This window comes from Bidens hawaiensis, unplaced genomic scaffold, assembly GCF_021521415.1.
Source record: "Bidens hawaiensis isolate Kalapana, Puna unplaced genomic scaffold, B.hawaiensis_p1.1 tig00023398_1, whole genome shotgun sequence".
Lineage (NCBI taxonomy): Eukaryota > Viridiplantae > Streptophyta > Magnoliopsida > Asterales > Asteraceae > Bidens > Bidens hawaiensis.
In genome coordinates this window covers 74,071-87,990 of record NW_027493667.1, presented here as the reverse complement: position 1 = coordinate 87,990, position 13,920 = coordinate 74,071, and the positions used below count along the sequence as shown (strand labels likewise).

The window sequence follows — 13,920 nt, the reverse complement described above, 5'->3', positions numbered from 1 at the left end:
AATGAGCTCATGTGTGTTTATTTTGGTTCATTCTTTAGAATTGTTAACGAATGAGGACAACGAATGGTACATTCGTTTGTCTTAAAGTGTAGACTAATCGTATGATGATGAATGAAAGTCATTCATTATTATATGTATAACGAATGGCTTCATCGTCTATATATAGTATGTAAAGTATTAATAAATTAAGCAGTTATCGTTATTATTTGAAAACATCTTGTTATGTTGCCCAAACGCTCTCTCACACTCTAGCCTAATTGTATTCAAGTATACCTAATCAGATAATCATATCAAGTGATTAGATCTTGATCATAATAGTAAAATTTGTAATCTTAATCATTCGGATATGGTTTCTCATTTGTTGCTGAACCGGCAGATTATAAAAGATGGATGAACAAGTTGCATTGGACCAGCAGGTCTGTTGAACGATATACGTGAAAAGTCTAGCCTCTGTGTTGGTCTTGCAGGAAATGTTGGACTTGTTGTATCCACGACTTGTTGCGGAGACAACATCAGAGATAACATAGATTAAGGAATCAACGCGAAGCACGGATCAGTCGACACTGTTGTCATAAGTGTTACCACTGGTATTGGCGGAGTAGATACATTAGGAGCAAACACCACAATCCTCATTACTTGTGATTGTGGTTCATGTATCTCAACACCAGAACCTCTATGGGTTTTTTTCTTCTCAGGCTTATCAATAGCACCAACCTTACCCTTTGTCTTACGTTTACATGCTGCCATAGCAGCACCATCACCATCGTTACCTCCAGAAACACCATCACCACCTTCATCATTCCCACCTTACCACCTTCACATTCAATCCGAATCATCATGTATCCAACAATCATAGGGTTGAGCTACATAATACTCACGAGCCAAAGGCACTATTAAACGCTTGAAACGTGGCTTTTTCAGATCCGTCTGACCACGGTAAACCCTGATTTTCCTCATCGATTCTTCATTTCATTTGATCCAACACAATACGATCTGCTTGAATCGATGGGTCTTTGACTAAATCAGGCTGTAGTGATCTATGATAATCGGGATAAACCTAGAATACATTAAGAACTTACTCTCGCGTGTCGTTCAGTTCTCCTTCTAATGATAAAACACCATTTCTGAGAAGTTGAATGGCTTGTTCAACACAAGTACGACAAATGCCGATTGTATCATCACTCGGCACTCGTCGTATCCACCCTTTCTTTCTCCAAGACAATGAATCAAAATGTGTAGCAAGTACATCGACTTCGTCAAGTCTCCCTTTTACCTTAACCGACCAAATAAACCTCTTAACAACTCACGATCAAAATCGCATCGAGCATCCACCGTTTCATCAAACTATAATACCATACGAATCGCATCTACGACAATCACGATCTCCTTATCTGCACCTAAGCCTCAATGTGATTCTTACCAAACACATACTTAGTTGTCTCCCAAAATGGTCTAATAATACTGTAATGGACATGTAGATCAGTAGAGATAGCATAGTGAATCCTCGATCGCTTCAGATTTTGATATAACACCCCCGAACATGGCTCGTCCAAAGAAATCATCTTCCAATAAAGCACATATATTGTGTTTCTTGTCGGATACAAGTTGAACCACTGCTGTGTAACATCGCCAAAATTTTGATCTAATTTGACAACTTAGTAAAGTTGAAGGATCAAAAATATTCTCAAGACAAGTAATGAGAAAATTTAGATAAGGAAATAAAATCATTTCATGTTAAGAAAATAAGGAAATAAAAATATTTTATAAGAAAGTTCATCCCATATTAAGGAAATGGAAAAGAGAATCCATCCCACATGAAATGATGGAAGAAGGTGGAAGTATTCCATATTGGTATAAATAAGAAAGATATAATCCATCCCACATATAAAGTAAGAAAATTTTGGAAGCTCTTTATAAGGAGATGAGTTTCCATAGTAATATTCTTTTAATGCTTAGTATGCACCTAGTGGTCCTAGCAGAGGGTGTGAAGCTCCCGATGCGCACGAGCACGTTCTCGGGCTCAGGCACGGGCGAACGGCGATGGGCGCAATGTGGCGCTTTGATGGAGCACTTTGCACTTACGCTCGCATCGCCACGAGTCACTTGAGAGCCGCCTTAGTATTTTTGGAGATAGAAGTAAGACCAAGACATACAAGTTACCAAAGACAAGGGACTAAAAGTGAAAAAACTGAAATATTGGTCCTTCGCGCTACGCGAAGCAACAACCTATGATTGCTTCGCACTACACGATGTGACCCCATGCATGTTTGACACGTGTCAGACCACGTGGCGCCACGTGGTAAATCAGCGATGACCAATCAAAATTAAGGCGGTTCGCGCTGTGCGAACGGCCTGACTTCCTTTTCTTCGTGCGACGTGGAAGAGCAAAAAACTTTCTATAAATAGAAAGGCTCACTACATTTCCCATTTCACCCTAAATCACACTCTCTCTCACATAGTTAGCCTCGTTTTGTGTGTCGAGCATTGTAGTGCGTGCCAAGCCTCTAGGTGTTAACAGTATAGACTCTCGTACAAGCTTAGGTGTATAAACTCCGGATACCCGTGTAAGGTAGGGGTTCAGCCTAAGTTATTATTTTATTGTTATATCATGGCTTAGACCCTAGTCGGGGGGTATAAGCTAGACCTTTATCAAGAAACATAGAAAGGTTATAGATAAAATAATGTTTCTTTATAATTAAGAAACATAGAACTTTACATACATGAGAACATAGTTAAAATATTGTTTCTTAAAGATTAAAAAACATAAGATTTTACATACAAAAGTGCATTTCAATTCAAGCTATTCAATAGTTTAACTATTAATTAAATACTATAGTTTCGGGTCAGCCTAAATACCCAACCCACTTTTGTAGGCAGTTTTTTTTTCAATGATGGCAGGTTATAATTTTGAGCAAGTCAATGAGCCAGCTAACAAGCGAGCCACGATCCTAGCTGATCTTCGCACGGCTTATTTACAAACGAGGTGTTTTAAGCGAGTCGCCGGCGTTTTGAACAACCCTATTTCATATTCTTAGTTTTTCTTAGGAACATGTCATCGTGAAAGTCAAAACATATTCATTCTTTTGTTACTCTGAAATAGTTTTGTCCGATTGATCACAACTTATTGCAGGTGGAAAATGAGTACAAATTTTGTGAAAAAGATAAAGGCTGTTTTGACCAAACTGTATAATATTTGAAATTTTTTGTCATGATTTTTCTAAAATGGTTGAGTTTTTAGTCACAATTGACCAGTCAAATCTTAACTAGGTGCATTTTTTTCATGACATTTCAGGTACAAATGAATGCAACACGTAGCTTCATTCATTGGTTATTTTGTTTTTATTATGTTAATGAGTTGTTTTGTTTCTATTGTGGCAACTGATTTTCGAAGATTATATAAAACCATATATGGGTTCTAAAGATAGGTTTTTTATTAATTAAAAGTAATTACATGGTTTTTTTATTGCTTGAAGGCCAAAAATAGGTTGTTAATAGCAGCTTAACTGAACTGTTCGTGTTCTGGTATAGTAAATATATGCTTTAAAGCATTAGGTAGTATAGAGTATGTATATGTTGCTTTCATTAGTTAATTGCACGGATGGTCACTATCATATGTCCACATTGCAAGTTTTCTTCTTAACTTTAAGAAATTACATGTATGGTTCTCAATAGTTTAAAAGTCTCTTATGGTTCCTCAATTGGTTCGTTATTAGTTTTTCAGTTAAATTTAAGGGAAATGACTAACATGCCCTTAATATTTAAAATATTTTATTTTTTTGTACTTAATGCAGTTTTTTAATATTAATTTGTTTCCGTTGGGTAAAAATAAGCATAGGAAAAGAGATGTACTTAATGACGTCATCGTAACGAACCAATCTAATGACATTGAATTTCGGCCACGTCCCTGACACATCGCGTGGTTTCCTGCTAGTATTAATAAATGGTATACAATAATTGGTAGAGAAAAATAATGTGCCAAGTAATCTCAACATGTATCTAACAGACATGGGTAATCACCCGATAAATACCGAACATGCATTAGGTACGTGACACAATTTTACAACTGAGTATGGGGCTAAAAATGCTAATACCCAACTCAAACCCGATATATTACAATCTACAAAGTACAATATTGCTTGTCTTTTTTTTCATTTTATAAAACATATTATGTGATTACTGATCATTAATGTTTGTTTCCTCGTCATATTACACGCACCATTCCAGTAACATGCAAATTTATTTACTTAAAAACAATTAAAATATTTGTACACATTTGAATTTTGAAGACAAATTACTCAAAACTTTGGTGCATTGGCATTGTAAATCGTTCATTCCAATGACTTAAGGAAAGCCCAATAGGTATAAGGTCAAACTATATTATTAAATAAAAGATTAATGCTAAAGTTGAAACCTCATTATTAAATATGGACCACTCTACTTAAACCATTTTATTTCTTCTTTCTTATTCTCATATCATATATATTCAACTTTTCCTTTATTCTTCAATTAATTAAAAAAAAAAAAAAAAAAGGCCACCTTGTATGACACTAAAAGCAAATTATCAATCATAGAACCTTTAAACTTCCAACCCAGATGATTTCTTTAACTAGCAATCAAGTGCACCAAGCCTAAGTTTCTGATATAGGAAGCAATATTCCCTGAAAATCATTTAATAAAAAATAATATAAGTTCAATGAAGTTCAGTGATCAAAGCTAGATTATAATCGAGTCGATTATCGTTTTATTTTTAACCCGTCAATGAAATCTAGAACGATTATTAAACCAAAACACTGGTGCAGCAACATTTATAAATTTTTGTACAAAAAAGCTAGAATAGTTAAAAGATAGGTTTTACCATTTAACACATAAAACGTTATACAAAAATTTCTTAAAAATATGAAAGAAAAACTATTTCGTCTGTCCTAGACCTGTTACCCAACCCACCCATCTTGTACTCAAATGAATCGAAACAAGTCAACCAGTTTACCTCGGGATATTGCGATTGGACATTTTTACCCTCTTCCGTTGCTGTTTTGGAAGAAAGTTTGTGTTTTGAGTCTTTTGACCGTAAAGATGCGGTTTTCGAGTTCACAGAAGGCAATGTACGCCAAAGCCAAGAATCCGAAGGAGATTTTGGTACTGGTGGAGGAGCAGGCAAATACGACAAGGTTTGACAAATTTTGACTTTTTGATCAACCTTACAACGGTTGCAGACACCTGTTTGTGTGATCATTTCTTTATCATGGTTTGAATTATCAGCAACCGAATCAAACCTGAACTGCTCGGTGGGAATATGTGAAATTCCAAAGATATCAACATTGGTTTCTTTGAATTCGGGCTTTAAAGATTCCACTTTATGAATTGTGTCAATATAAAGAGTCTTCTCAATCGTGTGATTTTGAAAGTTTTTTTCTTTTTGTGTGATCATTTCTTTATCATGGTTTGAATTATCATCAACCGAATCAAACCTGAACTGCTCGGTGGGAATATGTGAAATTCCAAAGATATCAACATTGGTTTCTTTGAATTCGGGCTTTAAAGATTCCACTTTATGAATTGTTTCAATATAAAGAGTCTTCTCAATTGTGTGATTTTGAAAGTTTTTTTCTTTTTGAATCTCATAAGCTAGTAGTTCCTGAAAGCTGACTAGACCTTTCTTTTGTGTATTTATTCCTACGTCCGAAGAAATAAAAGGTGGAGGAGACGGATCGTTACGATTAGCTGATATACTGTGACCATGTTCGTGATTTGAGACGGTTGGGTCTTTTGGATTCTTGACTGATGATTGGGTTGATATCCAGCCACTTCAGCATCCTAAATGGGAAAATGTAAGGTTTTGAAGTTATAAATAAAGGTTGGAATTTTGAGTCAATTTGGTTTGTCTTTTATATGAAACGGGCTAAATTGCATTTTCTTCTATCTAATAAAGGTCAATTTGGTTGGTCTTTTGTGAGGTCAATTTGGGTTGTCTCAATCTCAAACGGGTCTAATCATAAAACTAAGCTAAAAGGTTGAAAGTAGCTAAACGCTTACTTTGAATTAGAGGTGGCAATCATGTCGGGTTGAAATGTACAACCCTAACACATAATTCAGGTCAACCAGATCACGGTCCACTTAAACCATTTTTTAAATGAGTCAAACATGCTGACGAGTTGTTAGCAGGTTGTTGGTAACTTGTTTAATTGGAAAGTATGCATGCAACAAGTAGATAATACGGCATGACAAAACATTAGAACTAACATTATAATGTTTTTTTTTTTTAAATATGAAAAATGGATTGGAAAATGCAAATGTATCTTCAGAAACATGAACAATGGAATTACAAAAATAGATTATAAAAGTTGTTATTTACAAAAATACTTAGCGCTGTTTTTAATCGGATCAAACCAACAGGATCTAGTTTTTAAAAGGAAAAAAATATTAGGGCTGTAAGCGAACCGGACGTCCGTCCGGCAAGAAGTTCGTTTTTGTTTGTCCGTTTAGTAAATGAACCGGGCATAAACACAAAAATTTCGTCCAGTAAGCTTAATGGACGAACACGGACAAAGGCCATGTCTGTTCAATAGTGTCCGTGAACGTCCGGTAACGTTCGTTCGATTACGTCCGGTAACGTCCGTACGGATAGGTTTGTGTATGTTTGTTCTTCGTTAATGACAGTAATAGTATTCGTTGTCTATTAGTGTCCATTAATGTTCATATGTTTGTTTGTCCATTAATGTTCATTAGTGTCCATTAATGTTCATGTGTTTGTTTGTCCATTAGAGTCAATTAATGTTTGTTTTGTCCATTAATGTCCATTAGTGTTCGTTAACGTCCGTTTACAATATTAACGGACGGACACGGACAAACTCAATTTCTTAATGGACGGACATGGACATGAATTTTCGTTGGGTAGAGCGTTCATGAACCGTCCGTTTGTCAACTAAAAGTTTAACGGACAGACAAGGTCTCGTCCGTGTCCGTCCGATCCGTGTACACCCCTAAGAAAATATCATAGAAAACCAACATACTTTTTGTTTTAGTTTACAAAAGTCCTTTCACTTTTTTTTAGGTGTAAAAGTCCCTAGACATTTTTTAAACAAAAATAGGAAACCCACAACAACTTATTTATTGAATTTTAATGCTAAAAAACATTTTTGATAATAATTTATTCATCTGTCAGTCCTGTTCCCAACTCCATCTTCTTCTTCGCGTTCACGTGCCAGCCTCCGGACTACTCTGTCAAAATTATTTGTCTTCTCTCCTCGGAGACGGAGTAGCAGGTGCACCGGAGTTGGTGATGGATGTGATGATTTGGAGTTGAGATTTGATGGATGAGATTGGGATTATTGGAGTTTTGAAATTTATGGTTTGTGATTGCCTGATAGATTTTGATCCATTCGAATCGATTAGTAGAGTTCCAAGTGAAGAACATTGGATAATATAAATTAAATATCTTTAAAGGTTGAGAGATTGGCTAAGAGACGGAGAGTGTGAGTGACTGCCTGACTGGTGATGAATAAATTATTATCATACATGTTTTTTTAGCATTAAAATTCAATAAATAAAGTTGTGGCGGGTCTAGACTGGTTATCGTAGGTTATTTCATATTTTTGTTTAAAAATGAGAAGTATAGAGACTTTTACATGCAAAAAAAAAAAAAATGAAGGGACTTTTTGTAAATTAAAACAAAAACTATGTTGGTTTTCTATGTTGTTTTCCCTTTATAAAATGGTCATGTTAGTGGACCCGAAACCAGCTTTTTCATTTCATGTTTCAAGCCATGTCAAGAATTGTTGCTCCTGCTTTGATAGCAATACTTATAATGCAAGAGTAATCATGTTTCTTATTATGGGTAAAAGATATTTACCTGAGATCCAGCATATGAAGCGCCAACATGAGTTCTGTTAGCAGAAGATACAGGCAACCGGGTCCTCACACTTAACCCGGGTGTCTGATTCAACATACCAATCGAACCCTTTAAGCAGAACTGCAGAAGCAATCCACAAAACTTCAATGACATATTTCCATTACCATCATATTCAAACTCACCATCATCTTCTTCATCATCATTATCATTCAACTCTAAAAAATTTGGACCATAAGTAATCTGTGTCCTCTCATTCTTACAATCTTCTGATTTTCCAAACCCATCTTTCGTGGGCCCCTTTACATCACACAAACCTTGTTCTTTAGATTCCAAAACCCGACCCGGAGGAGGGTTTATCAAAGGTTTGTGTGTTTTTGGATCATCTTTCGGTTTTCCTGGAGTTTGTTCCCACACAAAAGGAACAGTTCCCGGGTTTCTTAACGGGCCCGAATGCATATCGGATCGGTAAGACGGGCTCGGAAGCAAACCCGGGGAGACACTTCCACTGTTATTATTTTTTTTGGAGCCCTTTTGTGCATTTCCAACTGCAGGCGAAAATCGCCTCACAGAAAGAAGTGGCCTATTGAAGTAGACATTAATAATCTACCTCTGCATATAACAACATTTTGGTGTAAATCATGACTAATATTATTTCTTTAAAAACACATTAAACCAAAGAAAACAGTAATCATATGATATACGCCATAATATCATCAAAACTTAGAAATCTGCAGACAACATTTCCAAATACCTAATTATTAATCAATACGAACAAAAACATTATCAGTAATTTCCACCAATAGCAAAGCTATGGTAGGGTATGAAGGAAAAAAAACATGAAGAGGAAAAGAAGTAGACAAAAAAGAAAAAAAGAACATGTAAACTAACGATTGAATGAAGAGGAAAATAATAAACGAAAGCGTACGTTTGTGGTTGTGTTGGGGTTGGTGCTTCTTGTATTCGATGAGTTTCCTTTATGAACACAATCTGTCAATGGAATCTGAGCTAATTAGTTGCAAAGATTGAATTTAAAAATGGTAATAGCATATTATATTATATGATTCGATAGTGTTGGAGTATTATTTGAGTGGAGAAGTGAATAGATTTGACTTTCTCTCTTTTGGTCAAATTTTGGCAGTTCGGATGTGAGAAAGAATATGTTTGTTACAATTCCACGCATTTGTAAAAAAGAGTTTTTTTATTAAAATAGGGTTAGAGGAAAAACTATTTATCAAAATAGGTAATTTTTGAAAACTTGTATTTCTCTTCCCTTAGCTTATTGGTTTTATTGGATAAATAAATTTTAAATTGTTTTTTCAAGCTAAAAATGTCTCAAGTAAAATAAAGCATATACATTTTTGTTGGATGATATGTTTTATCGCTTTTTTTATGTTCGTTATATGTTATAAGTATATGTAACTAAAAATAATTTTTAAATAGGAGAGTTTACTCTCTTTAGAAATATATTTCAGTTTATTCATTTAATATATAACAAAGATAATAAAAAATTTGTATTTTTTAATATTGTGTATTTTGAATATATTTGTTTCAATTATGTATTATGAAAAAAATTTTCTTCATAAAAGAATTTAAAAAATAACGGGCAGAGTACATGCGATGAAATTTGGTTGGTATGATTCAAATCATTATATTGTCGACACCGTTATTAGAACAGAAAGAGAAAACTCATTTATAGAGTCTTGATCATATAAATAAAAGATATCTACATGCATGAGTTTTATATTGTTCAAGAAAACTAAAAAAACGAATGCCGTTGCCGTTGTTGTTCGGTCGAAGTTATTTCGATTGGTATGGTACCGACACATGTATAGTTTTCGATTAAAAAAATTATATTGTTCACAATCAACACATTTTAAAATTCTAATATATATATATATATATATATATATATATCTCACAAAAACAATGTATTAGAATTAATAATAAACCTCATATTCAAACTTTTTATAAACAGATCAAAATGTTTTATATTGATGTCTTTCTTGTATGCAAAATAGAAGAAAAGTAATTATAATATTTATTTAACTAAGTGTATATAATTTTGAACGAAAACTACTTGGTAATTTAGTTTACAGTACACGTTTATTAAAAAATTGAAAAAAAACATTTGAAATGATTTTGATCTAAAAAAATACAGTGATCCACACAATGTTTTTATTTAATTAGAAATATTTTTCTTAGTTTTTTTTAAATAAAATCTTGTTTTCTTAATAACCCAATAAGATAAGGAGTGAGAAATAAAAATTTATTAAAAATAGCTATTTTGGTAAATACTTTTAAAATCACCCATTTTGTTAAATATTGTTTCCTCTCATCCTATTTTGGTAAAAAAAAACTCCACATTTGTCCCTTTCTTTATTTTTTACTTTTTATTTATTTTTTTAATGGCCAAACTTTTTTTACATTTTTTAGCTCTCCTATTTAACGCTCACAATTCTAATGGATTCTTTATCTTTAAAACTGGTTATATTCCTCGTATTATAGGGGCTGTTTTATGTTATTCGTTTTTAATATTTATATACTTTTTTGGAATTTAAATTTATTTATTGTAAGAAAATTTATAATATACTTAGAGTTTGATGATAAAAGGGTTTCACAAATAACTAAGATGTTATAGCCCAGTTTAAAAGTTATCTGGGTTTGGTGAGACTCAAGACCCGCTTAATTCTTTTTACTATAAAACTGTTTCTTAATTATAAATAATATCTTTTTTTTAAAATCATTTAATAATTTTTAGTATATCCTATTTTATAGGATTTTCACATCAATAATTTAGTGAGAATAATTTTAAATTTAATGAGATGTTATAACCCGTTTAAAGAATATACGGGTTTGGTAAGACTCATACCCGTGAATTCGGGTCAAATGCATAAGAAGTCTCAATAAAAAAAATCAATCAAATCTGGTGACTCCTAAAAAACGGGGAGCGACCACATCGCGACATGTAGGATTTTTATGCTTTCATTTATATATATTATAGATTATAGATTTAATTAAAAACATAACTTCTTTAATTTATATATCATTTTTTTTAAATCTCTCCCAACTCATTCTTCAATCATATTTCTATATTATTTTTTATTATTTTTTCTCTTTCTTTCATCTATAATTTTAACCATTACCTATTTGTCTTATTATCATTTTCAATAAACAAAATGGCAAAAGACGTCCTTTATGTTTGTAAGGTTTTTCAATGCACGTCCTTAGGCAAACTTAATAACAGAAAACATCCTTTATGTTTAAAAACTCTATCACGTCATGTCCTTTTGCGCTAACCCAGTTAACATTTTCCGTTAAATCTGGTCATGTGCAAGACACGTGAGGGTACTTTCGTAACTTTACACATTTATTAAATAAATGATAAAATTATATATAAAAACTATTAAAAAATCTCTATTTCTTCTCTCTCTCTCTCTCTGTCTCTCTCTCGTTTTCCCAACTCTCCAGTTGTTACTTAATTCCGACCGCCATCAATCACCACCACAATTTCATGGTGATGGTGGTGTTTCATAACAACCACCAAACATAGCCCCCACCACAACTTTGACTTTTCATTGACGTTCGTCACCCCCGCAACTCAGACTCCTCACTGATCGTCGCCACCACCATCACGGCCGCCACCGCCAAGACACGGTCTTCTCTCCTCTACATATCCAACAAATTTTAGCCCATCATCTTAGTCTAGGTAAGATTACGAGTGTTTGTATAGGCTTAATTGAAGTTTCATCCTCGAAATCAAACTATATCTGAGTTCTATCTGATTTTGAGATCTAGGGTTCATTACCTTAGATCCGATTGTTTTTTAATCATGATATTCAGGATCTTGAAGGTTGATTGGGGATGCATGCGGAGAAACATATCACAAACATAAGATCTTGTGGTGTCTGGTCAAACGATTGGTCGTTGTCACTAGTTTAATTGGTGGTGACTGATGGGTTGTGATTGTTCTGTGGAATCGATCGATTTTTGGGGGATTTTTGACTGTGAAGACACGGTCCATAGTGTTGTGGACGATGGTTATCCTCGTCGTCGGAAAGAAAATCGTCACCAGCGGTGGTGATTGGGTTGACGGGAATCAAACAAGAGGGAGAAGGGGTGGTGGTGGTGTGGTGGTGAACGATGGTGTTGATAGTTATGGCAAGTGGGTGGTTGCAGATATATGGTGTCCGGAGATGGTTTAGTGAGAGCGGGTGGTGGTGGCCAGAGTCGGGATGGCGGTGGACAGAGTCGGTGATAGTGGTTGCAGAGGGAGAGAGTGCATGTTAGAGAGAGAGAGGCCAATTTTTTTTATCTCAAAGTTTAAGTTATAAACACAAATAGTCCCTCAAAGAGTAAAAGACGAATTTACCATCATGTGCTTTGCACATGATTGGTTTTAACGAGAAAAGTTAACTGGGTTAGGCCCAAAGGATATACCCTAATAGACTTTTTAAACGTAAAGGATGATTTATGTCATTAAGTTTGCCAAAGGATGTCATTGAAAAACCGTGCAAACATAAAGGACGAGTTTTGTCATTTTGGCTTTTCAATATTAATTGATTTCTAATATATTTTTTATAGAATGGTAATTGGAAATGGAATATTTTGACAATGCTCTAAATTTGGATGTTTCCTATACCATTTTACTAAAATATAGAAATGAAGTTTGGAGATAGGAAATGGGTTGGAGTAGTTATTTAGATGATTTTTTAAAAGGGTCAAGCTAAACGTACCCCCTAGTTGCTTGTCATACCCCCCACCCCCACCCCCCACTGGAAAAACCAACTTTCATAATACCCCTTGAAATCATATAATTACCGAATTAGCACAAAAATAAGGATTTCATATTATTTTTTTTTACAAGTTGCGTTTTTTTTATGATTTCGAGTTTAGGGTTTCGGGTTTAGGGTTAAGGGTTCGGGTTTAGGGTTTATGGTTTAGGGTTTGGGTTTGGGTTTGGGTTTGGGTTTAGGGTTTAGGATTTAGGTTTTCGGGTTTAGGCTTTTTTTTTCTGGTAAAAGGGCATTGCCCTTGGTAAAATTTACTGAAACAAAAAAGTGATTACAAACAAGTGCATCTCCGCTCTCCTGGACATAAAACCATGGAAATCAAGAGACCACAAATCAAAGAACACAAAAAAAAGAAACATGAAGCAAAACAAGACAAGAATCCAAACAACCAACTACATGCAATTATTCTTGTACTTGTTGTTTTTTCCTATGCTTGTTCTTATTCTTTCTCCTTAAGCTATCATTAGTCACGTAACACGCCATGCCATCTGATTCGGACTCCACATCCCCTTTAAATATTATTGCATTATCATCCTCTTCGAAGTTATCTTGGTCAAGATTAGCAAATGTATTACTAACCTTAAGCTCAATTGGTTTGGGATGATCATCACTCTTCGTTTGTTCATCATTTGTAACTTGGGATGGGCTTGCGGCCACGGGTTGCTTTGATGGGCCCGCCCCCGGAGATGGAATGGGCTTCCAAGTAGGAGTCAGGATCGACACTTGGGTGCTACGGCCCACCCCCTGTTTAATTGGAACCGCAAACTTGACTTTGGGCTTGGGTTTTTTCTTCCTTTTTACTTCCTTGAACCCATCCGAACCCAGCCCAGGCCCAACCAATGTAACGTCTGGGTCCACAACCTTCAGATCCCCGCCATTATCCAGCCCATCAGCCTTGATAGGCTCCGGAATAACCTTAGGGGTTTCGTTAGGCCCATTTTGTTTATCCAACACAATTGGCTCCCCGTCAATCATTTGCTTTTTTAACTCTAGTTTTTCTCGGAGTGAGATGTTAGGACAATTATCCCAAAGGTGACCAAATACCTCACATTTAGTACACAATGAAGGCTTCCATTTATAACATAGCTCAAGTTCAATAAATTTGCCAGGGGCAAAATCAGTTTTTGGGATTCTAACCTTAGCCGTTGTAGGGAGGCCATTTTCTGCCATAGCATCAACTAAAACTCTAGCAAAATCCGAAGGACCTTTCTTTGTTTTACATTTTTCATGTGTAGCTTTGTCTAACATAAGAGGTCTTCCCACTTTGCTAACAATTTGACA

The 13,920-nt window shown here is 34.7% G+C and overlaps 1 protein-coding gene across 1 annotated transcript; it reads right to left on the bottom strand.

Annotated features, from left to right (window-relative positions):
- Window positions 1–5,673: 5,673 nt before the first annotated feature.
- On the bottom strand, window positions 5,674–8,425 carry LOC143567417 (uncharacterized). The gene is made up of 2 exons (XM_077053848.1): window positions 7,850–8,425; window positions 5,674–5,814 (listed from the first exon to the last, which is right to left on the bottom strand). The coding sequence occupies exons 1-2, from the start codon at window positions 8,303–8,305 to the stop codon at window positions 5,674–5,676; spliced, it is 597 nt and encodes a 198-aa protein (XP_076909963.1). The 5' UTR covers window positions 8,306–8,425.
- Between the last annotated feature and the right edge of the window lie 5,495 nt (window positions 8,426–13,920).

Coding starts and splice junctions, on each gene's coding strand:
- LOC143567417 (XM_077053848.1), bottom strand. CDS start 8,305: ATGCATTCGGGCCCGTTAAGAAACCCGGGAACTGTTCCTTTTGTGTGG. Junction 5,815..7,849: donor CTTCATATGCTGGATCTCAG/GTAAATATCTTT, acceptor TTTCCCATTTAG/GATGCTGAAGTGGCTGGATA.